A 24382-nucleotide genomic window follows, 5' to 3' on the forward strand; every position below is an offset into this window, starting at 1 on the left:
TTCAGTCTGTCAGGATGCAGGCTCAAGACACTAGTGCCAAAAGGTGTGAAATTCCCCTGTTCGTTTCAGTGGGTGTTCTGAAGCTTAATTACGGCTGTTTATAAACATTTCTATGTCACTTGTCACCATATGGCGACTATTTCACTGTGGACCATCAAACCAGAAATCTCCAGTTAATGAAATGTTCACTCACTCAAACGTTTCACAAAACAGCTTAGCAAGAAACTTAAAACTAATCTGGTCAGAGTACTCGAACACACCTTGGCCTGCACTGTCCAGGGGATTGGACAGGTCTCTTCTAGCTAACTCTTCGTAAGTCATCATTATGCATGTAGTTCAGTGTTCGAATTCTTTCCTTCACTGGGTAACTGAGCTGCTTTCTGGCATTCTCAGACTCCCCTTTCACATCGACTCCTGTCATTGCCACCAGCTAACCCGCATGGTGAGGGTGGTGAGTTTTCTGTGAATCGTGGGTGACTGGGAGCAGGTCTCCTTTTGGGGTAGTGCAGGAGCAGTGATAGTACTTCAGGCTTGGTTAAGCGGTGTGCTCTGAAAAAGCTCAGAACTGTTCCAAAATGCAGCAGTGGCTTGCTTAGCAACACCAGCCTCTGGGATCACATCAGCTCAATGTTCTGCTCCCTGCTCGAGCTCCTCAGTGAACACAGCATCCAATTGTACATCCCAGCCCGGTATCTGAGCCCTCCATGGGATTGGACCCGGGTACTTGAGATCCTCACCTTTCCCACTAGTACCTCTGTGTTTCACTGGAACTGTCACTCAGCTGGCAAGGGGAGGCCTCCTCCAGGAGGAGAGACGGTAAGTCTTGCCACTTTCAGAGCTCAGTGGAAAATGTTCAGCTAGTGCTTGGCGTTGGAGCTCAGTGACTAGCTGTAAAAGCAGCAAAGAGTCCTATAGCACCTTATAGACTAGCAGACGTTTTGGAGCATGAGCTTTCGTGGGTGAATACCCACTTCTTCAGATGCAAGTGACTAGCTGGTACTTTTTCGTTCAGTGACTGGCCCCAAAAGTTGGGGGGGGGGGGGGAGGAAATCAGTTTTGAAACAAAACTGACTTTTTTTTTTCTTGCCAAAATGGAACTTTTGTTTGGGTCAATTTGAAATGAAACGTTGATTTGAAACAGACCATTCTGATGTTTCCAATACCCTCAGTTTTTTGGCCAAAATATGCAATTTTTTCACTGATGTTACTAGTCACCTAAACAATTTTGCCAGTTCTGCTTCGCTTCACTTCCCCTCAGTGTGTTGACACTCAGAGAAACACCCTACAAATAACCCAGGCTGTCTGTCTTAGACTGGGAAGGAAGAGAAGAAGATTATAGCATTTTCTCAAACACTAAGGCTATGTCTACACTGGCAATTGAATAACAACAACCCCTCTGAAAGACAAAAGTTAACACCCCCCACCCAAAAGAAAGACACAAGTTTTCCTGTGACAAGTGCCACTGTTGACAGCATGTTGTCGGAAGCGGCGCTCTCCTGCTGACAATGCAAACACCACTCGTTGGGTGTGGAAGTTGTTTGTCGGCAGGAGCGCCAACAAACACCGGCTACGCTGAATGACTTCTAGCAGCATGGCTGAAGTGACACAGCCATGTTGCTAAAAGCTGTGTACTGTAGACACTACACTTCAAGAACAAAGAGAAATGAAGCTGCTGTACCAGCTACTGAGAAGTGACTGAGTTGGGCAAGGTGCTGAGGTAGAGGTTATATCTAAAGACTCTCTATGGGGCTAATCTAGCAGGCAGTGTTGGTGCTCTGACACTGCCCTATGCCTTATGTTGTGAAAGATCCTCTGGGGGCACTGATCTGCTAGCGGTTTGATAGGAAGCACCATTATGATCCCTGGTCCACAGAAGAATCCACCTGATGCATCAAAATGGTTTTCCTGTAACACAGCTGTACTCTAGGCATTGTTTGTCATTCACATAAGTAAGGGATGTCTCTTCATGTTCTCTACGTCACTCCTTTTTGTATCCCAGAGCCCAGTAATCAAAATTGAGACTCATTTGAGACCTTTGCAAAAGGTTTGGTTTTAAACAAATCTGTGCATTCAAAGACATGGCCTGGGAATGTATGGAGCGCCATCTGCTTAAACAGACTGCCTTGAGTGAGTCATGCAGTATCACTTCAGACTTTTACCCAGGATTTCCTTGCCTATGTTAATGGCTCTGTGTTGGCTGAATTATTTATGTCTTTCTCTCTTTCAAGGTCCACTTTGACCAGTTTAAAGAAGCGCTGATCCTTATCTTATCCCGAACCTTATCGAACGAGGACGACTTTCAAGAACCAGGTAACGTTTCTGTGAACGTGCTTGAAGAATCCTTTTCTGTGCTTGAGAAGAGAGGACCCCAGCAGCATTTATACAGGGACGTGGCTACAAGTGCTGGGGCTGACTGAAACAGAGGCTTTTCTCGTGTTCCTTTGGCAGAACTTTCCTTTTAAGAATCTCCTGGAAGTGGGGCAGGGGAGAATTCTGATCGATGGTAGAAAATGTTTGGTTTTATGCATGTTTTATTGGGCATTTATATCCCACTTCTCACCGTGGTCTAGATGCCTGGACAGGCATGAGAAATTCTGGAATCCCTGTGTCTCAGAACTCAGCAAGAAATGTTGGGCTGGAAGGGACTGTGAGGTCATCTAGTCCAGCCCAGTGTGCTGAGACAGGACCAAGTCTGCCTATACCATCCCTGACAGGTGTTTGTCTAACATCTTCTTAGAAACCTCCACTGATGGGGATACCACAACCTCCCTTAGTAACCTCTTGTGTTGTATATGCCCCAGTGTGTTAGGAGCCTCATACAAACAAGTTCAGGCAAACTGTAAAATTTAACCGTAGCTGTTAAATTAAGATGGGCCTTCCAAACTCCTGAACTTTGGAGAAATACTGACATTGGTTTTGGGTGATGGTGTGATAACTAGCAGACACTGGGTGAAAAGAGATCTGCACGGCTGTGTACTGCCGTCTTCTCCTTTTAGTGAAGCTGGGGTAGATGGCAAAGTTACTCCATTTAATAAGTTAGGGAGAAAGGATGGTCATATGGTGTAGGCTCTGGACTGGGACTTGGGAGATGTGGATCAAAGTCACTTAATGTCTCTCTGGTTTAGTTTCCCAGTTATGGAATGGGGATGATGCTTTTTTCCCCTCTCATTTCTGTCTCTTCTATTTAGATAGTGAGCTCTTCAGGGCAGGGACTGGGTCTTGTTACCTAGCAGAGTGGGGCTCTGATCTTAATTTCAGCCTCTACAGGCTACTGTAAATTTGAGATTTTTATAACGGAATATAACAACCTAGCTAATTTCACACTGCAAATAGAGGCACTTGAAGTCTTTGTCCCCTCCTGCCCACCACAAACGACAAGTCAGTTCCTTGCATCATTTGAGTGATCATAAAGATGGGTAGGGGAGGGAAAGAGGGATGGGTGGAGAATATAGCCAGCACTAATGCTTGTTGGAGGCGAGCATGAAGATGGTGCACTTACATGGGATGCCAGCATTTAATGACTCTCTATCCTGTCTATTCCCTGCAGACCTTCACCAGGCATTGTGTAACTTCAGTGTGATAAATGATGGGTTCGTTGTCTAGTTCTTCTCAGGAGCCTGAAAGGGAGTGACCAGGTGTGCCCAGAAAAGCTGAGTTGAATTTTTAAATGAACAAAAAAAATTGTCACGCTCTATAGTCTGAGCTGGTTGTGCTCCTGCCTTCTACACTTTATGTGAGAAATTTATATCATGAGGATTAGGCCCATGACCTTGGCTTGCTTGATGATTGTTCTGCATGGTCTGATTGCAGGGTCAAGTGTGCAAACCCAGATTGCAGCTCCATATGGTGGTTTGTAGCTGTGCACATCGCTGGTGCAGAGAAATGGATCACTGCTCCACACAGGAGTGTTGCTAGTTGTAGTGTCTGAGTAATTAATCTAGCGAACATAAGAAAGGAATCCCAGCAGTGCAGACTTGGCTTAATGCTTTCTGAAGAAAACCTGTTCTATGTAACAAGTTGTAATATGCTGTTTATTTCATAAATGACACTTTTTGAGTGACAGAAATATGACTAGCTTTCCGTTTGTGTCCTCTTAGTTTGAAGGAAGGCTTCTCTTATTGCTGCTAGCTCTGAGTATAACAATCAGCTTGCCAGGGCAGTGGTCATTGCTAGCTAGGTTCTGGTGGGAGCTGGGTATTTCCCATACGTTAAGGCAGTAGTTTTGAATCCCTTGCATTTTCCTTTTGAAAGATGTAAAAAAATGTGTGGGGAACCCTGTTAGTTTCCTAGCATTGCAGTGGCACAGTGACTTGTTCAATTGGACTTGCAAACCCACACCTCTTTGGGCAATTTCTTTCCCTGAGATTCAGTTGCTACAAGTTCGTTGTGGCACAGAAGATGTGGGACCAACAGACAGCTCCTGGGTGACTTGCTTCCAAGGCTGTGGTACAGGTGGCAGTTTCAGTCCTGGAATGGAATATGCGCTCTTAATTTTTCCTTAACTCCTTGTGGCTGGCTAAAGAGCAGCATCACAGGCCTGGTGAAGACTCATTCCTCCTTTCCCGTAAAGCTAGTGCCCCAGTCTAGTGGTGGGTGGGAGGGAGATGAGATGGAAGATGGTAACTGGCAATACAAGATGAGAAAATCCGGGATCCTACTCGGTGAGCTGGGAAGTTTGGAGCCTCTGGGGAAGAACCAGCAGACTGTGAGAGAAGACACCTACCCCTGTGTAAGGGGGTATTCGTTCCCTAGTGAACTTAAAAATCTGCCCATTTCGAGGGTAAGCTTGGGGCATTATCCCTTACAAAATCTCTGCAAACAACGTCAACAATGAGACAGGCCAGGATAGAGCTTCTAAAGGCTGAAAGACTGGGAGAAATGCAGAGCAGCCATCTTTGGGAGCTGTGCAGAGCCCTGCTGTGAGAGTGCTGGGGCCCAGCGACTCTCAAGGGAATTCTGTCTGAAACTGAAGCAAACATGAGGAGGTGTCCAGGCTGCTACTGCATCTCCAGTTACTAAGTTTGACAACTCAGGTCCCAGATGACCAATTTATTGACATCGAGGCCAAGTTAGTGGGACAGAGTGCTGACAGAACACTTGAGACGGGACTTGAGAGCAGAAGTCTTTCTGTTGCCTTCAGTCTGTTTAGCATGTTGTTTGCTTTTATGAAGATATTGGGGGCAGGGGGGTGGGAGTTGGACTTAAAGCCATCAGAATAATTGGTCTGCGTGAGGGAAAACAACTGGACTGCTTTTCCAGCAGCTGAGAGTTCCAAAAATATGACATTGAAACATAGCTGAAGGTCCAGTATGCCCTGAAATCTCGCATTGAGCAAAAGAAATGCTGAGCATGCTACAGGAAGAAAAATCCTATTTAATGCAGCAGCTGTCCAAGATACAAGTATGACAACAGCAGGAAATGCAAAGAATATATGCCAGTTTTTTAAAAAACAGAGAGCTCTGTTCTACCCAGTTCTAAGAGTGACTTGAGAGAATTCCTTTCTATAAGGAAAGTGTCTGTTTGAACCATCTGTTTTTCTCACCCAAGCTCCAGGTCAGTCATTTGGCACAAAGATTTCTGGACAAGCTAAGTAAAAGCCCTCAGAAATGAAGCTCTTTGGGGCTGACAAAACAGAGATGTAATGCGTCAAACTGCTCACTGCCTTTGGGTCTGTTAACCATTCCTCTCCTGTTTCTCCTTTCTTCGTTTCAGCCCATCATTTCAAGCTCTTGGCTAAGTAGGAAACGGATTGTGGACCAGTGCTAGGTTTGTGGTGGTCATCCTCCCCAGAAAGTTGCATGGCTGAGAGGATCTTACTATTGTCAATGTTCAGACCTTTCTAGGATCAGGCATGGGATCTGAGGAATGCTAAACATAATCTGGGGTGACCTCCTGGCTGTCTATCATAGAGTAAGATCTAAATGGTGACTTTATTTCCCCCCCCCCCCAGAGGCACTGAGCACCTGCAACTCCCCCTTGATTTCAACTGGAGTTCTGGTGCCGAACAACTGACAATTGGGCCTTTTAGAATCTGTGGTTAGCATCTTCCTTTGTTATGTCACATCTGTATGTAAATCATGTAATCCGTTCCCTTCTGTGCTTCTGAGCAGGGGACAGCATGAAATCCAGGAAATAAGAGATGGCTTAACAAGGGGATAACTTTAAGTCCAGTAAAAATGTTCGATTCTTCTCCTAGATTTTAAATTTCTGATAGATAGTGAAGTGAAATTTTATACATATGCAGAGAATTGTGTGGTTTTGTCAAACAAACAACCCATCCCTCCCCGTGCCGCACACCCCAAAAAACAAAACCTTCCAAAGAACTGAGTGGAAAGCTGTTCTTGGCAGATGTATTTGTACAGTGAATGTGGAGAATCCCATGCCTGATAGCAAGGCACCATGCAACAAAAATTGTAACTTTTCTCTTAAAACTGGTGGATTTTCATCTCAATTCTCTGAGCTCTTGAAATTGTTTAAAGGGATGCTGCTGCCAGAGATGGCAGATCTTGAAACTGCACCAACAAGCTGGATGGTTCACATCATTTCATGATGCAAATCAACCAGTCCCCTCTGAGCCGGGGAGGATAGCTGGTCTCTTGTAAGGGGATGAGGTTATTTGTTTAATTCCCTTCCAGCTCATCAGCATGGAGCTGGCATGTAGAGCACCGCAGGCCATGCCTGTGCATGCTGATGAACCAAGACTCATTAGAATATCAAGGTTGGAAGGAACCTCAGGAGGTCCTCTAGTCCAACCCCCTGCTCAAAGCAGGACCAATCCCCAGACAGATTTTTGTCCCACATCCCCCAAGTAGCTCCCTCAAGGATTGAGCTCACAACCCTGGGTTTAGCAGGTCAATACTCAAACCACTAAGCTATCCCTTCCTTCCCCAATTTGGTGCTCTGTGTTCAGTAGTTGATCATCCAGCTAAGATGCTGAGGAACTTATTTTTTCAAAATAATGGTTATAGGAAGGGCTGAATTTTGGGTTGTGCCAATGAAAACAGTAACCACCTGAAGCACTAGGAGCATGAACGCCCGGCCATGGTACTCCAATAGAAGAAGGTAACTGGGGCCTGGCAAGCCCACCCCACTTGTGAGCTCACCTGTGGGAGGGCAAAGGAAATCTTATAAAACATTCCAGTCGCTTCTAACAGATGTTGTTGGGGGAAAGGTACCTAAAGGAAACAAACCACTCGGTAAGTCCAAACAAAAAGGGCTACTGATGCAACTAAGGAACTGATGAGACCATGTCTGAACACCGATTTCCAGTCCCACACTTCTTGGACCAAAACTGGAGTGTTGCAAATCTGGCCTGACTGGTGAGCAGGATAGTGAGAGGATAGGCTATTCTGCCTATTGCCCCTTTTTAAGGGCCATGAAAAGGAGTGGAGGTGGAGAACAGACCGGGGAATTCCCAGACGGGTGGGGAGGGCTGGCCAGCCTTCACTTCACTCCAGGGACTCTGTTCTTTGTGATCCTCAAGGACCATCATGTCACTGAAACAACCAGACCTCTGGGCACCAGTGGGGATACCTGACCATCACAGCTGCTCCAGCGAGGACCCACCCTGATACATGCAAGAGCCTACTGTTTACTGCCGTCTTGTGTGTTGCTTTCCATTATCTTCCTCCTGTTCTACTTCTCTTGGCTTTTCACCGGATCCCAAAGCCAGCTGTACCACATGGCAAGAACAAAGATGAGAGAGTCTGTCCTGCTCTGCCCAGCATGAGAGAGACCCATAAAGGAGAGGCATCAGCCAGGTCATGTCTCAGACTAGGGAAGTGAGCCAGAATTCAGAGTAACAGCTGTCGCGGTCAACCTGCCAGTCCATAGCATCCATCTATGACCAACTAGCTGCCTTCTATGCTGCGAACACCGACAAAAGCTATATTCCCCCAAGCCCCTCATCCCACACTTGTACTATCCTGTCTCTTCTCCCTCTTGTGTTGCTCTTGTCAAAGGCGGGGAAACTGACTCCTTTATAACTCAGGGTTAATTCTGCAGCTCAGTTCTTTCTTCCCCAGCAGGAAGGAGTGCTTGAGAAAATGAGATGGACATCCTCCCCCTGAAAAAGGAATTCTGATTGTGAAAGTTATATATAAAACATTCACTTCCAATTCCAGAATATCTTTTTTCCTTGTGTAACATGATCCATAAATTCCCAAACTTCGGCATGAATTTTCTAATACATCTGTCATGGTACTAAGCAGGCCAAGGTCTCTGTACTGGAAACCCTGAACCACACTTACTTGTTGTATAATGACAGGGTCACATTAACACCTTTAACTCTCTGGGCCCGTGTATGCCATCGAAATTGACACAACATAATCAGTAATTTGTCATCTGGATTTTGAATGTCATGAAATTAAAAAGGCTTATGTGTCAGCTAGGGAGTCCTATTGGCCTGGAAGGAATGTATATTTAATGCATTTTGACAAGCTGACAAAATGTATAGGTGTTCACTTTTTCTTAAAATTTAGAGCAAAACTCCTGTCTCTAATATAGTGTATGCTGTTGGTATCAAATTTTCAGCAATTAGCGTAATTTTAGCACTGTCAGCCCCAAGCTTTCAAAAATCGCCAATCACGCCCCCTAGAAATAATGAGATAAAAAAAAAATCATAGGTTTTCAGGCTGTGATTCTTCCTTATGTATTCTGCCCTTGTTCTTTTGTGAGCCTGTGTCCCTGTGCCTGATAAGCTAACGCTGCTCTACATGGGGGCATAATTCAAATTGGGGGGCAGGATTGGTTCAGAAATGGGCTTCAGGGAACTTCATTCTCGAACTCGAAGCTGGTCTCTGCTCAGGAGGGAATGATTCACTGCAGTTGACGCATAAAGCATAGCTTATCACAACAGCTGTTGCGTGCAGAGGAGGAATCAAGCTCGTGGTTGTGGGAACGCTTGTGTGCTCATAGTGAGCTTTCAATTTGGCAGGCAGCAGAGGAGCCAGTCAGCCCGTCTCGGTATTTTACTTGAGAAACCTGCACGAGTCTGAAACAATGTTAGAAGTAGGGAGGCCAGAAGAATCCAGCCTGTTGCTGTCACCCATGTTGGCTTCCTGGTTATTGATTTCTGCTTCTGCTGGAAGATAACCAAGGGGGCGAGGAAGAGATGTTTGGGGAGCACTCCCAGCATTTGGGACAGGATTTTGTTCAGGTTTTTCTCTTGGAGAAAAGGGTGGGGTCAAGGAAGCTACACCAGTTGATCTTGAGTAACAGAGGGAGCACTTGGTCCGGACACTTGGGTTGAAGCTGTGAGTGAGTTTGTTGATTCGGAGACACGTTGGCGGTAGTGGAGGGGGTTGAGTTTCCCCAGGAAAGGCAGGTAGTAGGACGGCCTGTGTGCTCGCTGGCATAATGGAATTAGTGATGCTGCAGGGCTGTGTGTGTTTCACTGGAGAGGGGCAGATGGCAGTGGCAGCAGGTGGCTTCTGCCTTGAAGAGTGCCCTGCATGCACAAAGCAGAGGATGAGAAGGCTATTCTCTAATGGGCTCCTACCGCGCCAGCAAGCTCACTTTGATCCAGCAGGAATCTCACATAACGAAACTCCAAGGGCTTCGTTCTGATGTGTCTGAATGTCTCGTCAGTGGCTCTTGTTCAGATGCAGCCATTCTCCCTTCGGTGGGTTCTGCCTTACGGGGCACGGGGTGTCCTGGGTTCCTGCTGACTTCAGAGAAGCGACAGCGCTGGATCAGAGCTCTCTCCTGGGTAACGATGCGGCCAAAGGGGACGTGCCAGACTGCAATGTCGGAAGAGAAAGGAACAAGAATGGCCTCTTGCTGCATAAGCACTTCCTGCAGAGGGAGCTGGCTGGGGACTTGAATGGGTTGGTGGGCGTGGGGAAGATTGCAGATCTCTTATATCACAGCAGCAGCCAGTCTGGTGAAACGTGCACTTTGGGGGGTTTTCCTCTCGGACACGGCCGCGTTCCTGGGAAGGACATTGGATTGTGAATCACCTGGAAGCACATCTCTCAGGGAAGTGACCCACTCTGCTCCATTATTAAGCAGATGTAAAGCCTGGGGGTAGCCATAATCCAAGTAAGCAGCTCCCCCTGCTCTGTTGAAAGTAGAGGAGGGTTCCCTGTACTTCCCCTTCCTCCACGGCTGGTGCAGGGAGTGCTCCCTGTCCTGTTTGCAGTCTGTGTTTAACACATGGGGGTAGCGGCTGATGTGGCAAGGAAAGACTCAGCTGGCTTCTGAGCCGTAGCATCAGCATCTCAGACTAAAAGCACCAGTTGCCATCCAGAATTCCCACCTAGCTTGGAAGTGGCTGGTTGTCCAACCCTCTGGCCTGAAGTGCTGCATTAACTCCTGCCTAGAAAGCAAGAGGAGGATGTTGGCTGTGGAAAAGACAGAGGAAAAAGCGGAGAGTAGAGGGTTAAAGGATCCTAGGAGTCTGGCCTCCAGTGGCCACTCTGTCAGCCCACATTCTGCCATGGAGCAAGCGATTGTGGTTGAGAGATTTCAAAAGAGTGGTGTGTGTGAGAAAATAAATCTCTGGCAGAAAAATAGTAGCTGTACTTCATATACATTTCGACTCTTAAAACTGTCTTTGCCCTGGGTGTTGGGCTCCCATCCTGCACTGAGCCATTTGAGCACAGATCCATAGTAACTTCAGGGGTTGCCGGTTAACATGGAGTCACTTACTGTCTCATGTTTAACCAAGCGAAGGCACCTGTTTCTCTGTATAGAATTGGAGGGAAAATTGGTGAAATCAGTCACGTGTGTAAAATTAATCAGGCTTTTTTTCTGTAGCAGCAAATAAGAAGTGAGGTTTTGTGTGTTAAAATCCTGGTTAGGAGTGGATTATCAGGATGGTGTTAAAGATTAAAAGAATGCCCTAAACAAATTAAAGAACAGCTTACTGCAGTACTCGCATGCAGTTGGCTGCTGCGTTTACTCATGACACACAGATATTGGAGAAAACAGAACTGATCACCTAACGCTGCCTCCCAAAAGGCGTATTGGGAATAACTTACAAGCACTGTGAATGTTCCTAGCCATCGCGGGACACTCTCTGCTGGACATGTATAGTCTATTCCTGTTCCCTGGCTTTGCTTGTGCCCCAGTTCTGCAAGCTGATTCACATGGGAAACTTTCTGCAGTCGGGCGCCATCCATGTGGGCCTGAGAGTGCCCATGCAATCGGCTTTCACAACTGGGGCCTTCAAACAGGCAGTGATTCTTTTATAGGAGGGACCTCGCGTCTCCTAGAAAAGGGGTCTTGTGTCTTTAAAACTCCAGCAGCCTCTGCTCTGTCAGACAAAGGGCTCCAGCAGGCCTCAGTAGCTTGCTGTTTTGTGGCTGCACATTGCTAAGACTGAAGTGTGAAATAGGGCCTAAGAGGAGTTTAGATGATGCCTAGTATCTCTGGGGATTAGGATTTATTAGATTCTATCTCTCTAATGTGATTTGTACGGTGGTAGGCTGTCTGGCTTTGTTAGCAGTGACTAGGAGTATTTGGTCTCTTTTTAAGGAATCTTGAGCAGCAAAGAAATTAATTTCCTCTTGAAATGACTGGCTTTCAGGGTAGTGGCATCCCTCGTTTTAAACTCCTTTTGTATGGTATCTGGCTTTTGATGCTTGGGCTAGGAAAGCGAAGTCTGTCCTTGATAGGGGAAAATTTGCCTCAAGGGTTGGAAGGACTGATTCCATATCATCTCTTCTCCTTACTCCAAGAGTGTGAGACTAGAGCGTAGGTTGAAGTACTCTGGTTCCAGGAGGTAGAAAATAAAGATTGATGCTTGAACCATGGAGGCATTTACTCACCGAAACAGATAGCAGGAGATGTGGTAGATTCTCCATCACTTGTAGTTTTTACATCAACAGTGGATGTCTCGCTTCAAACTGTTATTTCAGTCTCAAGCTGTTGGGCTAAATGCTCAAGATTCCACACAGTGATGCCTGCCTGCGTTATACTGCAGGGCTGACTAGATGATTATAATGGCCCCTTCTGGACTTTAATCTGGACTTGTGCTACCATAAAGATCTGTCTGCCTGTCAAGTTTTATCCAAAAATTAAATGCAAGTTAGGAGTAGAAGGTTAGGCACTAGGTAAGGTTTTCCAAAGTGCGTTAGGCACCTAAATCTCATGGAAAGTCAGTGCATCCCCGACCAACCCTCATTTGGTCTTCATTCAGCTTCTTCTTGGCAAGATGATAGCCGGAGGTTCCGTGGAAAGCAATGACTTGACCTGTCTCGCTGTTCACACCCTGGAATACCAGAGGCCAGGAAGAGCTTTTAATACCATCAGTCTTTCCAAAAACGCCTAAGAGTATACATCATGCTAAAAAACTTCTTCTAATACCCTTTTAATACCCTGTACCTAAATACCATCTGCATCGAGCACAACGTCATGTACCTGCATTCGCATATCACATTGATTTGAAAAGTTTCTCTGCCATTTTATTGTGTGCTGCACACAACATGGACCCAAGAAATCTATCCTGGCTGTAGTAATGTTCATAACTTAAGCTGGAACTAAGGTACGTACGTCAACTCAATTAAAAAACGGCACCAAAACATGCTGTGCTTTGGATGTGCTGGTCACTTTCTTCAGCATTTTGCCAGCAAATATATATGCGAATTTTCCTGAATATGAATTTGAATTACATAAAAATATTGGTGTATTAAAAATAGCTCCCACTCCAGCTGCTGTAGTTTGAATGCTTATAATTCTGAAATGACGAACAGTTGGCTGTGGAGTAGGGCAACTGGATAGTTGTTGTTTGTAAAACTTCTTTGTATGCCCTCCTCTAAGAAGTAATGCCTGGGGGTTTGGGGTGAAACATGAGGACTTTCACAGTAGCTGGGGATGCTTCCTGTTTGCAGCATAACACTATTCTTGGCTAAATAACGGTACTAGAGCCACAGTGACTTTTAGTACTTCCTAACCCTGAAGCACCTTTATGTTGAGTCTGTTTTTGTTTTTTTTTATATTGGTGTTCTCACACCTTCATGCTAAGATGGGACTGCCCATCTGTCTGTGGATAGCCACAACAAACATGGCCACCTCTGCTTCTGATCCCACCCAGTTTAACCTTGGTCTCCTCCCACTTGCAGGTAGACTGTGCCCACACCACCACTAAAGATCCATACGTGGTGCTCAGAACAGCTGGGCAGATGTTGCGGCTCAGGCTGGAGTTTGAGCTCTGCAGCCTCAGGAGGGGGGTGGCCTTCAGAGGCCAAGCCGCAGTGTCTACACTGCTGTTTTTAGTTCTGTAGCACAAACCCTGGGCTCTGAGACTCGCTGCTGCAGGCTGCCACTTTGCTGTGTAGATGTACCCTAAGACGGACTCTTAACCGCATACCATATGGGGAGCAGTGTAGGGGACATGTTTGTAGGTACATAGATGTGGTGTTCAGAGGGTAGTAGACAGCCTGAATGCAGGGATTTCAAGGAGCACTCGAAGTGTGCTCCTATTTCTATGGTGTAGAAATAACAGTGCACCAGTGATCATGCAAATCAGAAGCCTAAGACAACTGGAGTGCCGGGAATCCTATAAATGAGAAATGTACAGTTATGGTCAGTACTTTTCCAGCATTCCCTCGGTTTTGATTGGCTGAGACAATTCCACTTCAGGATGAGTAAATGCAGGGAAGGAAGTGGGGGGATTACGAAATCGCGTCAACAATAAGGCTTTGTTCTAAGCAGTGTGCTGCACCAGCAGTGCAGTTAAGGTGCATAGATCATGGCATGTCATCTCTCACTCATCCTTACTGCTTAGGAATCAGAAATCGGACTAGAAAGAAGCATTGGTCTGTCCCTGTCCTTCAGTAAAGTTTGCAGAACATCATTTTCCCTCGCAGTCTGGAGATGGAAATGTCCAGACACCTTAGACTCATTGGCCAACTGGGCTTAGGCATAATATGTTAAAGTCAGACCTCTCTATTCCAAGCACAATCTCACCGTCCTTTTCACAAATAGTACAAGTGTCAAGTTCTGTTTTCAGAGGTGGTTCTCCTGTGTCTTCAAAAGCCTTGTTTGCTAACAGGAGTTGTGCAAAGCATTTAGAAAAAACAAAACAGACGCTGGATTCTGCTGGGATTTAAGGAGTCGGGGAGTACATCTAGCAATAGCTGCATTGTTCCCAAGCTGTTTCTCACCTTCTCTGAAACCTTTCTAGATACAGGCCTCCCTAAAGTTGTGTTTCTGCCTTTGAGAAATAAGACTGCACCGTGGCAAGAGCATTTTCGGTGGGGGCTGTGGAGGGGGGCAGGAGAAAAGAAATGGGCTAGTAAGCAGCCAGAAATGTTAACATCTCAGAGAAAGCTGTGGGTAGAGATTGCTCGGTGTTAGTCCAGCTTTAATAGCAGTGATAAGGTTCACTTTTGTTCTCCGAGCTCTTAATCAGTCTATCTGTGCCCTTCACTTTCATGTGCGAGCTCCCAGCTGCAGCAAATCTTGTTCAAACGTGTGCACAGATTTTGTTCCCCAGAGCTGCAATATATATGGATGGCGCGTAAAGCTGGAAAAATCAAAGCGTTCCCAGTCCTGTGTATTTTATAATTCATTGCATAGCTAAGTTGCAGAATATTTTTCACTCTAACAAGCTTGAAGATGGCATCCATATCTAAAGGAATAATATCCAAGATGACCCTGGAGGGGAAGGGGATTATAAAGCCCCTATAACTTCCTTAGAGCCCTGTGTGTCTTTTCAGTAATTGAATGGATTTTCTGGTCTTCATTGCTGTTGCAGTCTTGTTTGTTTTGTACCAGAGCTCTCTTCAAATAAAATTTAAAAAAGCTGCTACCTTCACCGCTGCCTCAGTGCATTACAAATGGCCAAAAAGCCTTGTGGGACTTTCAAATACAAAAGTTAACAAACAGTTCAAAACGAAGCATTCCCTTAATTGAATCCCTGGTTAATTTGATCCTCCATTTAATTTGACCAAATTCCAGACGCTGAATGACTTATGCTAAAAATAGCACAACTTCCCTCTTTTCAACTTTGATTGCTTTAAGTAAGCGGTGCTGGGAAATTCACTGCCCAGTGCAGAAGGTTCCCATAAGGGAAGCTTGAAATTTTGGTTGTGAGAGAGGCTGCGACTCACCTCCCCATAACTGAGACAACTAAAAGGGGTTGCAGTTGACATTGGCTCTATAATGCACCATGCAAGGTGTGATATGCACCCTGCTTGTCATATAGATAAGATTGATCGCTTATTCCAATCAAAACATGAGTGCCTTCTGGGGACGGCCCATTCCTCAAGTGCTCCTTTCCCCCCACTTGCGGGGTCACTGTCAGACTTGTAGATTAAAAGTACCGCATCCGTTGAAAGCAAAGGGAGGGTTGCACAGGTCTCTGAGGGTGGGACTCTGAAGAGCACGGAGCAGTGCGTGTGTAACGGAGTATGTAATTAAGCCTGCAGTAATCTTCATTACTGGTGATGGGCAAGAAGGAAACGACTCATTGTCACTTTCACATCCCAGGTTTCACCGTTAGCTGTCCAAAATCAGCCTATCTGTGCTTGCAAACTGGGCGAATTCGGTCTGGAAGTCAGTGAGGGACAGAAAACATTGAGCTCAAGATGATGCTGTTTTGTAGTATCACTTTTCAGAGTACAGACAGAGTACAGTCTGATGGTGTATGAAGACCATTACTGGTAACTAGCTGGTGATGTCTGATACAGTGGAGGAGTGGGAGCTGCTCGCAGGAGGTGGTACAAAACCCAACATTACATGGCTATCAAGTATGAAGGCTTTTAGATCTCCTGGCGGTTTTGTTCTGCAGGAGCGATTCTTGAAACTCAACTGGAGTATTAGTTGGTTGCTTCCTCACAGAGCCATGAGCATGGGCTTGTACTTGGAGCGGTTCACCGCCTCGCTCGACACCTGCTCTTTCTGCAGCAAGAGGGAAACCCTGGAGCACGTTTACATCGAGTGCACCAGGTTGCAGCCCCCTTTCCGGCTCCTCCAGAAACTCTCCCTTAAGTTCTGGCTGCACTTTTTGCTGCATCTCCTTATTTACTCACACCCCATCCATGACCTCACTAAGTCACGAGATCTCCATGTCAATCTCCTCCTGGTGCTGACCAAGGTGGCCATCAACCATACCAGGAGGAGGAAACTGGAGGGGAGCACGGCATGCTCTGTGACTGTGGGCCTATTTCTTATCCTCTTGAAATCACATCTCCAGGCAGCGTTCCGCTAGGCCATGTCTACTGGCTCCCTGGACGCCTTTGAGGAGAAGTGGGCACTGTCCGGGATATTCTGCTCAGTGTTCTCTGGATCCTAGATTTTTGACCTGTGACCCTCACTCCTGTCCCTGTTTGTTTCATTAGTTGCCCCCTGTAATCATTTAACTCCAGTGTCTGGTGGCTCCTCTCCTTAGGCTAAGGGGAGGGGCCTTTAGGTGTGGACGGGCCCATTCCCAGTGATTCAATAGGTGTAGCCTTGCAGCCTGGTTTTCAGACTGGGAGCAGTCAATGTAGATTGATAAATGGACTGTAATGTATGGCTTGGAACAAAAGCCACAGTCTTCAGTACCAACTGCATAGCTGACATATGTTGGTACCTCTTGGGCTCTCTAGTTTTTGCAATGCTTATTCAGGGTCTTATTCTAAATTACTGTTTAGCATTTGCATCTCTGGGGTGTTTTTGGTTTGGTTTTAGTTGCCTCTGCTCTCCAGGTGAGAGAACCCCCTATAAAAACAGCGTTCTCAAAACCACTCTCCAAAAGGTTGAGAGAAACTGCTTGCAGAATTAAGGCTGCAAAGCGAGGCATGCTTTGGAGGCCTTCTAGAGCATGTGCAAGTATTCATGGAAGCAGGCACCACCTAGAGATGTCCCAGACTCAGTACTATGGACAATATAATTACCAGAGGAGCTGCTCTTTGAATTGCCACAAGTATGAAGGAATCACTTGTTCTTTACAGTTGTATGATGATGCATCTTGCTGGGACTAAATGCTGACTGCTTCTTTGGGAATGATGCTGCCAATGCTCTTTCTTTTTCTTTTTGTTTTAATTCAATAGATTCTTCACCTGAAGCCCAGCCCAAATACATCAAAGGTGGGAAACGCTATGGCAGGCGGTCCCTGCCGGAGTTTCAGGAATCCGTGGAAGAGTTTGCCGAGGTGACTGTGATTGAGCCTCTCAGTGAAGCAGCCCGGAGTTCACACATCGCTTCCAATGACTGCGATGAGGTAAAGTGCCCCCATTTAAATCTATAGTCAGAAAGTGACTATCCATGGGACCTGCGTCGCATTGATGGGATGTGTGAGGGGGGGAAAGTGAGATTTTGGACATGACCCTGGCCTCCTTCTGACTCCCTTCCTTTTAAGCGTACATTGGCCCAAAATTAAATCTTGCAACAATGTGCTAAAGTAGACAATACAAGGCAGAGCAATGTGTGGCATTAGGGAAGAAAGGGGACATCACAAACAGTTAAATGCGCTTCTCATAGCTTGCTTTTTAAGGTTCCCTTCTGGGGAAAAAGACGTCTTCGCGGCATCTCTATGAGCATTTGGTTCTTATTTTAATGCTGAGTTAATATGTTGATTCACTGGTGAGCAAGATGAAAAGTCCAGTGATGCTGGAGAAATCCAACTGGATTAGCATCAGTGCCAGCAATGCAAATGTTTAACAATTTTAGCCCCATTGTGTACGTCTGTCCCTACAGCACTGTGTGGTCCCAGAGCAAGTTAGTGTTTTGCAAGAAGGCTTCTCCTTAAGTGTTGGTTTTTCCACAGTGCCCAAATTGTGGTCAGTTGTAATGAATGTTCCTTACCTTCCACCCACCTCTCTGCCGTAGTCAATCTTTCCTTTATATGAAGAACTTTTGAATATAACTGACCACTTGAAGGCCACACTGCAAGCTCTATAGGCGACTTGAGCTTGCTCGGTGTAGTAGGAAGGATGGCTTCCAGTCACACACACTCCAAAGAGTTGTATGGCCCTTTCTGCAGATTCGTGGAAGAGCCCAGCTCTTGCACGAGCTATGGAGCAGTCTGTCAGGATCCCAACAAGGGCGTTCAGAGCAGGGCCACACATGAGACTGGGAGGAGCAGAGGAGTTAATAGTTGGGTTCCAAGGTCGATACCAAGGTCCAGGGTCTGAGTCAGGTTTCAGGGTTTGAGTCAGGAAGCAAAGTCCAAATCCAGCTGAGTGCAAAGAGCAGGAACAGTCATGGCAGCTAGAGAAGATCCATGCTGTTGCCTGGGTTTATATAGGGCAGGCAGCCAATCAAGAGCCATTAGGCTGCTGTCTATCAAATCCCTAAGGCGGAACTTCCCATGGTCATTCTCCACAACAGGTCATGGGAAGTGGAGCATGAGCTGTTTACAGCTGCCGCTGGGTGGCAGCCTGGAGATGTCACCTGCCTGGTAGCTCTACAGACCCGGGTTCTAGACCCGAGGAGTGTTACACTATCAGTGTCGTGGTATAATTCCCCATTCTGAACCTTAGCGTTCAAAAGATGAGGTACCAGCATGAATTCCTCTAAGCTCAATTACCAGCTAAGTACTTGTAGCGCTGCCACCAAGCAGGAATTCCAGTGCCTGGTACACTCTGGTCCCTCCCAAAACCTTGCCCGGGGACCCCCCAGACCCTCTGGATCTTAACACAAGGAAAGTAAACCCTTTCCCCCCGTTGCCTCTCCCAGGCTTCCCCTCCCTGGGTTACCCTGGAAGATTACTGTGATTCAAACTCCTTGAATCTCAAAACAGAGAGGAAAATTCACCTTCCCCGCTCCTTATCTCTCCCCCTCCCAGATTTTCCCTCTGAGAGAGAAAGTAATCCTAACACAGAGAGAAAATTAACCTTTCTCTCCCCCTTCCCTTCTTTCTCCCCACCAGTTCCCTGGTGGATCCAGACCCAGTCCCCTGGGGTCTCACCAGAATAAAAAAACAATCAGGTTCTTAAACAAGAAAAACTTTTAATTAAAGAAAGGAAAAAAACAGTAAAAATTATCTTTGTAAATTTAAGATGGAATATATTACAGGGTCTTTCAGCTATATACACTGGGAATACCCTCCCAGTCTAAGTATACAAGTACAGATTAAAATCCTTTTAGCAAAATACAAATTTGAACTCCTTCCAGCCAAATACACATTTGCAAATAAAGAAAACAAACATAAGCCTAACTCGCCTTATCTACCTAGTACTCACTATTCTGGACATATAAGAGACTGTATCAAAGAGATTGGAGAGAAACCTGATTGCACATCTGGTCACTCTCAGAACCCAGAGAGAACAACAACCAAAAACTAACAGCACGCACACAAACTTCCCTCCCTCAAGATTTGAAAGTATCCTGTCCCCTTATTGGTCCTCTGGTCAGGTGACAGCCAGGCTCACTGAACTTAAGAGACATGAAGTACTCCTGTTCTATTAACCCTTAACTATCTGTTTATGACAATCAGATGCTAGGATAGGCCTGGGATTTCAGAAAACCATCCAGGCTCCGTGGGCCCAGGAGGTATGCTACCACATGGCTGGTGCTACCAGCTACACCCAGCTCTCCATGTGTGCACACAGACACAGCAATCCACTGTCAAAGAAAAGCACTGGTCTGGAGCCTCAGCCAAATAATATGGCTGTGACCTACCACCTGCCCAGTTCAAGCATTGTTCCTTTAGCCCCAACACTGCAGGATAAGATTGCAAACTTTATGCTGCTCAAGCAGCTGAAATATAAGGTCCATGCAGAAATATAATAGTAATAACTAGGTCTTATAAAAGTGCTTTTCATCCATCAATCTCAGTGCTTTACAAAGGAGGTCACAAATAGGTCCCTTTTCTATTTTTCGTGAAGAGAAATGGGTTCTCAAGTCTTCTCATTTGGGCTTCAGTTGAGTAAAGTCTAGGGGGAAACTGGAGTAGCTGGAATCAAAGCTTTGTTGAATCTATAGCTTCCCACAGCATAGTTCTTTCCAAATTTCCCTCCCTTGCTGTATCCTGCACATCAGCCAGGGAGAATGTGGTACAAGGCCAGATTGTGCATAATAGTTGATCAAAGTGGGCAGCAGGGCAGAGCTAATTTGAACTGAAATTAGCATCTCCAGAGTCCTTGTCATAATTATACATTGTTTGGAAATAGGCTATTGTGTGTGTAGCATAATTTAGGTTTAAAAGGATTAGATTTTTACTGGTAAATGTCAGTGAATGTTGATTTCACTGTACACCCAAAAACAGTCGGAAATATTTCCATAGATGATCAAAACTAACAGGCGAAGTAAGAAAAACGTGGCTTGAGAATTTAGCAAAATCTATTGATTTAGTCTTGAATTAGGCTTGTTACAAATGGACTAGAGAATGAATAGTAAACACGGGTCTGATTTATTGATTGAAGGAGATCTACTTTGTATATTTTGGCATGTGATGATAGTTTGTATTTAAACAGTTTTTTTAAAGGTTTAATTTTTTAAATCTCTGCCTCTACTGTCATTAAATAATTGTCTGAAACCACTATAATTTCCTGCAGCTGTGAAGAGTTAAATAGATAAAAAACTGAAAAAATGCTTAAAAATAAACATTGATGTTATCGGTCAGAATTATATTAAAAAAATATAATAATCTGCCAGCCCTAAACCGAATACAGAGCCTGGGGCTGAGGCTTACAATGCAAAACTGTCACTTCAGACTGGGGCCAAGCGTAAAAAACACGTCTTGACTGCAAACCACTCTCTTAATACGGAGCAATATTTTCTCCCAGAGTAAAAAGTGTTCTTTGTAAATAAGATGCAGCTTCGCTTAGTTTCCGGTCTGTACTTATACGTTTGGCATGCAGATAATAGTGTAACTCCTGAAATAAATTGGGGAGCTGTCCAGTCCTACCCAAGATCATATCTGACGGTGCCACCACTGGACGAGCCTTGTAAGGTGTCTACTCAAAACCCAGAAGAATACATGATTGTATCTGGTTGATGTAGCATGTTAATAACTGTTCTGCACATTAGATCGTGCTGACTAAATACCAGAATACCTCCCTCTGGCCTCTTTGTGCTTCTGAATAAAGTAAGGGCCAGTAATTAAGCTATGGCTATAACTCTGGCTTCATGTCTAACGAAGTGTATTGTGAGCAGAAGAGACATCTTCTGCCGTCAGTTCAGTTCATCCGTGAAAACTCAGTAGCAACTACAGTACTAGCTAATACAGAAGATGAATAACCGGGCTAGCTGTCTGATGCTAGAGTATTAATCCATGTATTGTGGTACAAACAGAGATTAAGGAAATCCTGGCCTTTTTACTCTGCTCCTTTGCAGTGGCAGTTTTACAGAACTGCCATAACTGGAGGGTGGCGAATCTTTGCTTGCAGAAAACTTTTGTTCCTTCGTTATATGCATTTGTTAGATAATACAACGGGTTTTCCTGGCATTCCCATCCCCGTATCTTCTCCGTTTGTGCTTGATGATTTTCCATTGCGCTGCCATAATCTGCAACACCAAAATGACATGCTTTGAGAAGAGAAACTTCATAAATATTCCTGAGGTTCTGAAAGCTGCTTTCTCCTCCCAGCCTGGGAATGTTCAGTTCCAGAGATGCATGGTTGTATCAAGCTTTATTTATAGTAAATCTAGTCATGTGATCACCTAAAGATCTCAACTCCTCTTTTGCTTGTGTTCTGTAAGATCAGGGCATAGAATCATAGAATATCAGGGTTGGAAGGGACCTCAGGAGGTCATCTAGTCCAGCCCCTTGCTCAAAGCAGGACCAATTCCCAACTATTTTTTTACCCCAGATCTCTGAATGACCCCCTCAAGGATTGAGCTCTCAACCCTGGGTTTGGCAGGCCAATGCTCAAGCCACCGATCTATCCCTCCCTCGCCATCTCAAACTTCACCATGGTACTGCTGGATGAAACTTATGCATCTCATCGTGTGAGCGCTGAGACTCTTCCTCCTTCCACCACTCCAAGCCACAGAATGTGCACAGGAGGAGAAATCGTGTAACCTTGGTAGGGTGTATTAGCATATAGCCACAACAGCACATTGCTGATGCTGGATCCCTGCCACTGTGCCGTGTGTTTGCCAAATACTGTCAATCCGATACTGAATGTTCAGTAGCACTCAGTGGAAATTGTCCAGTGAGGGAGAAGAAACATTCGTTTTTGATTCCCTTCCCCCGCATTTGCTTATTATGCCTCCTTGGATGGCTGTGATTGCTAAAGGGCACCAGCCACACTGCACTAAGTGGCGGATAATATCCGTGAGCTTTGGTACTGCACTGCAAGTGTTGCTAGCTGTCAGATCAGAGTGGATGCACAGACCTTGCCATAGAGGGGAAGCGGGATTCTTTCCCCAGTGTGCTCTAGCTGCCACACGCAAACACGCTGACAGAACATTGAAATACAGAATTGCAGGTAGGAGCAGGCAGCTGTTAGTAGAGAGAGTTCATGTAGCAATACTACGGGGCAGTGAAAACCTGGTTATCTGTAGGGGAGAATGAAATGTGTCGCTTTAAAATATACTTCACCACCCAGACTAGAACTTTTAAAAGACCAAGCTCCTGGCTAGTGTGCCTGCTTGCCAACGATTCCACGTGGCTCTACGATCCTTTGCTTTCCAATCTTGCCTTCCTCACAGTAATTCGACTGTGCACTTGGAAGAGAGCTGGCTTCTGCAGTGATATGTGCACTAATGTGTTTGCTTACCACCGTGGAGAAACTAATCCATCTCCTCTGGTGCAGGCCTCATGTACTGCACTGACCTCGAAATCAATGTTAATACACCTCCTCGGGATGTGCACCAGCTGGGAAAACTCAGCGTAATTGTATTCCTTTCTGTTAGCTGTAAAGTGGGTGTAAAAGGCTGGTAAATTAACAAGGTCAGTCAATTAACTAAGTAGCCATACTTGTTCTTCTGTCTGCATGAAACATCCTAATGTTCGTGCTGGTTTCTTTCAGGAGGGATACCAGGGACTTAATCCCTTGTGAGGTTTGCTCAACACTTGGATAAGTTTCTCAGTGCCTTCCTTCTACCTTTCTGTAATGCCCTCAGTAGGGTATCTGAAAACAAGAGGGACCAGCTGATATGCACTGAAGCCCTAAAACTTGTGTGTATCTTCAGCCTCCCAGACTGCAGTGGGAACTTCTGAACTCTGCAGGGGAGCAGAAGACACTACAGATTTGGTTAGGAATGACCCCCCTGAAGATGACATTCAGCATTTTTAAAGCCACTTGTCAGAAACATGGCTAGTGGGACTAAATCCTGGCAAGCCAGTCCTTCACCACTATTAGCCTCCTGCTAATGCAGCTTTTGAAACCCTGCTGTCGTCGATGCTGGGGGTCGGCCAATAGTCCCCACATTCAAAAAGTGCCATGAGCTCTGTTTTTTGTGCTTTGAATTATAATTGGTGATTTGCCCGAAAGCACGTTGACTAGAACGGACTCCATTCAGCAGCGGGGAACGAAGAGAGGACGGGTACATCTGTATTTACGGTGTTGTATAGTGGACAGACACTTCACGCCTGGAGAGCGCGGGTATAAAGAGCTGTGTAGACAGAGAGGCCTGGCTTCGGCAGGTAGAATAGAGAAGAGAGCCTTATACAGAGCTCACCCAAGCTGCCACCCCTGTGTCTACACTGCAGTGTAGCATCCTGCTGATGGAGCCCTTCACTGCGGCCTGTAGCTACATGTAGTTGCTTTGGCCTCAGTGATTCATGCATTTGTAACTTCCAGGCTGGCCTGCTGCAGTTCCCGGTTGCTAGCCCAGTGCTCTGAGGCTGCGCTGCTTACCAGGGACACATCACCCTGGTACACTCCTTCCCCTTCCCCAGCAGAGTCTAGCTCAAGGTCGCTGTATTGACACCCAAAGCCCTGCAGAGTGCCTGCCCTAGCTACCTGATGGCCTTTCCTTCCGTGAGGGCAGCCTCCCAGGACTGCCTGGTTCCACTGGAAAAAGCTGTTGACAAGCAGAGGAAGACTTGTATCTTAAGGAGATGGAGCTTTCTAAGGAGCTGGACCAAGCCTATGGAGCCTGCTGCCAAATAAACAACCCCCATGCTCACTGTGCTCAAAACCAGTGGCAAAACCCACTTCCTCTTCAACAGAGCTTCCCTGAAATTACCTCCCCAAACATGCCAGCAGCTTCACCCTTTACACTTGTCGGTAACTGTAATCTTGTCTCTTCGTGTTTACTACCCGTGGAAATTATTTAGATACCATAGTGATGGACAACCCATTTAACGCTCTAGCTCAGGGGTTCTCAAACTGGGGGTCAGGACCCCTCAGGGGGTTGTGAGGAGGGGTTGCAAGCTGTCAACCTGCACCCCAAAACCCACTTTGCCGCCAGCATTTATAATAGTGTTAAATATATAAACAGTGTGTTTAATGTATAAGGGGGGTCGGACTCAGAGGGTTGCTATGTGAAAGGGGTCACTACTACAAAAGTTTGAGAACCACTGCTCTAGCTAAAGGTCTTTCTGGCAATCCTCTACTAC

General features: G+C 45.8%; 1 protein-coding gene across 7 annotated transcripts in view; it reads left to right on the forward strand.

Moving 5' to 3' along the window:
* The window catches only part of NIN (ninein), a 114770-nt gene that overhangs the window by 22926 nt on the left and 67462 nt on the right, over positions 1 to 24382 (forward strand). For all 7 annotated transcript variants that reach the window (XM_050954589.1, XM_050954585.1, XM_050954588.1 and 4 more), the window contains exons 4-5: positions 2229 to 2310; positions 16980 to 17149. In XM_050954589.1, the coding sequence (XP_050810546.1) occupies positions 2229 to 2310; positions 16980 to 17149 (252 nt within the window). The remainder of the gene's footprint in view (positions 1 to 2228; positions 2311 to 16979; positions 17150 to 24382) is intronic.

Source organism: Gopherus flavomarginatus, chromosome 5 (assembly GCF_025201925.1).
Source record: "Gopherus flavomarginatus isolate rGopFla2 chromosome 5, rGopFla2.mat.asm, whole genome shotgun sequence".
In the NCBI taxonomy this organism is placed as follows: Eukaryota; Metazoa; Chordata; order Testudines; family Testudinidae; genus Gopherus; species Gopherus flavomarginatus.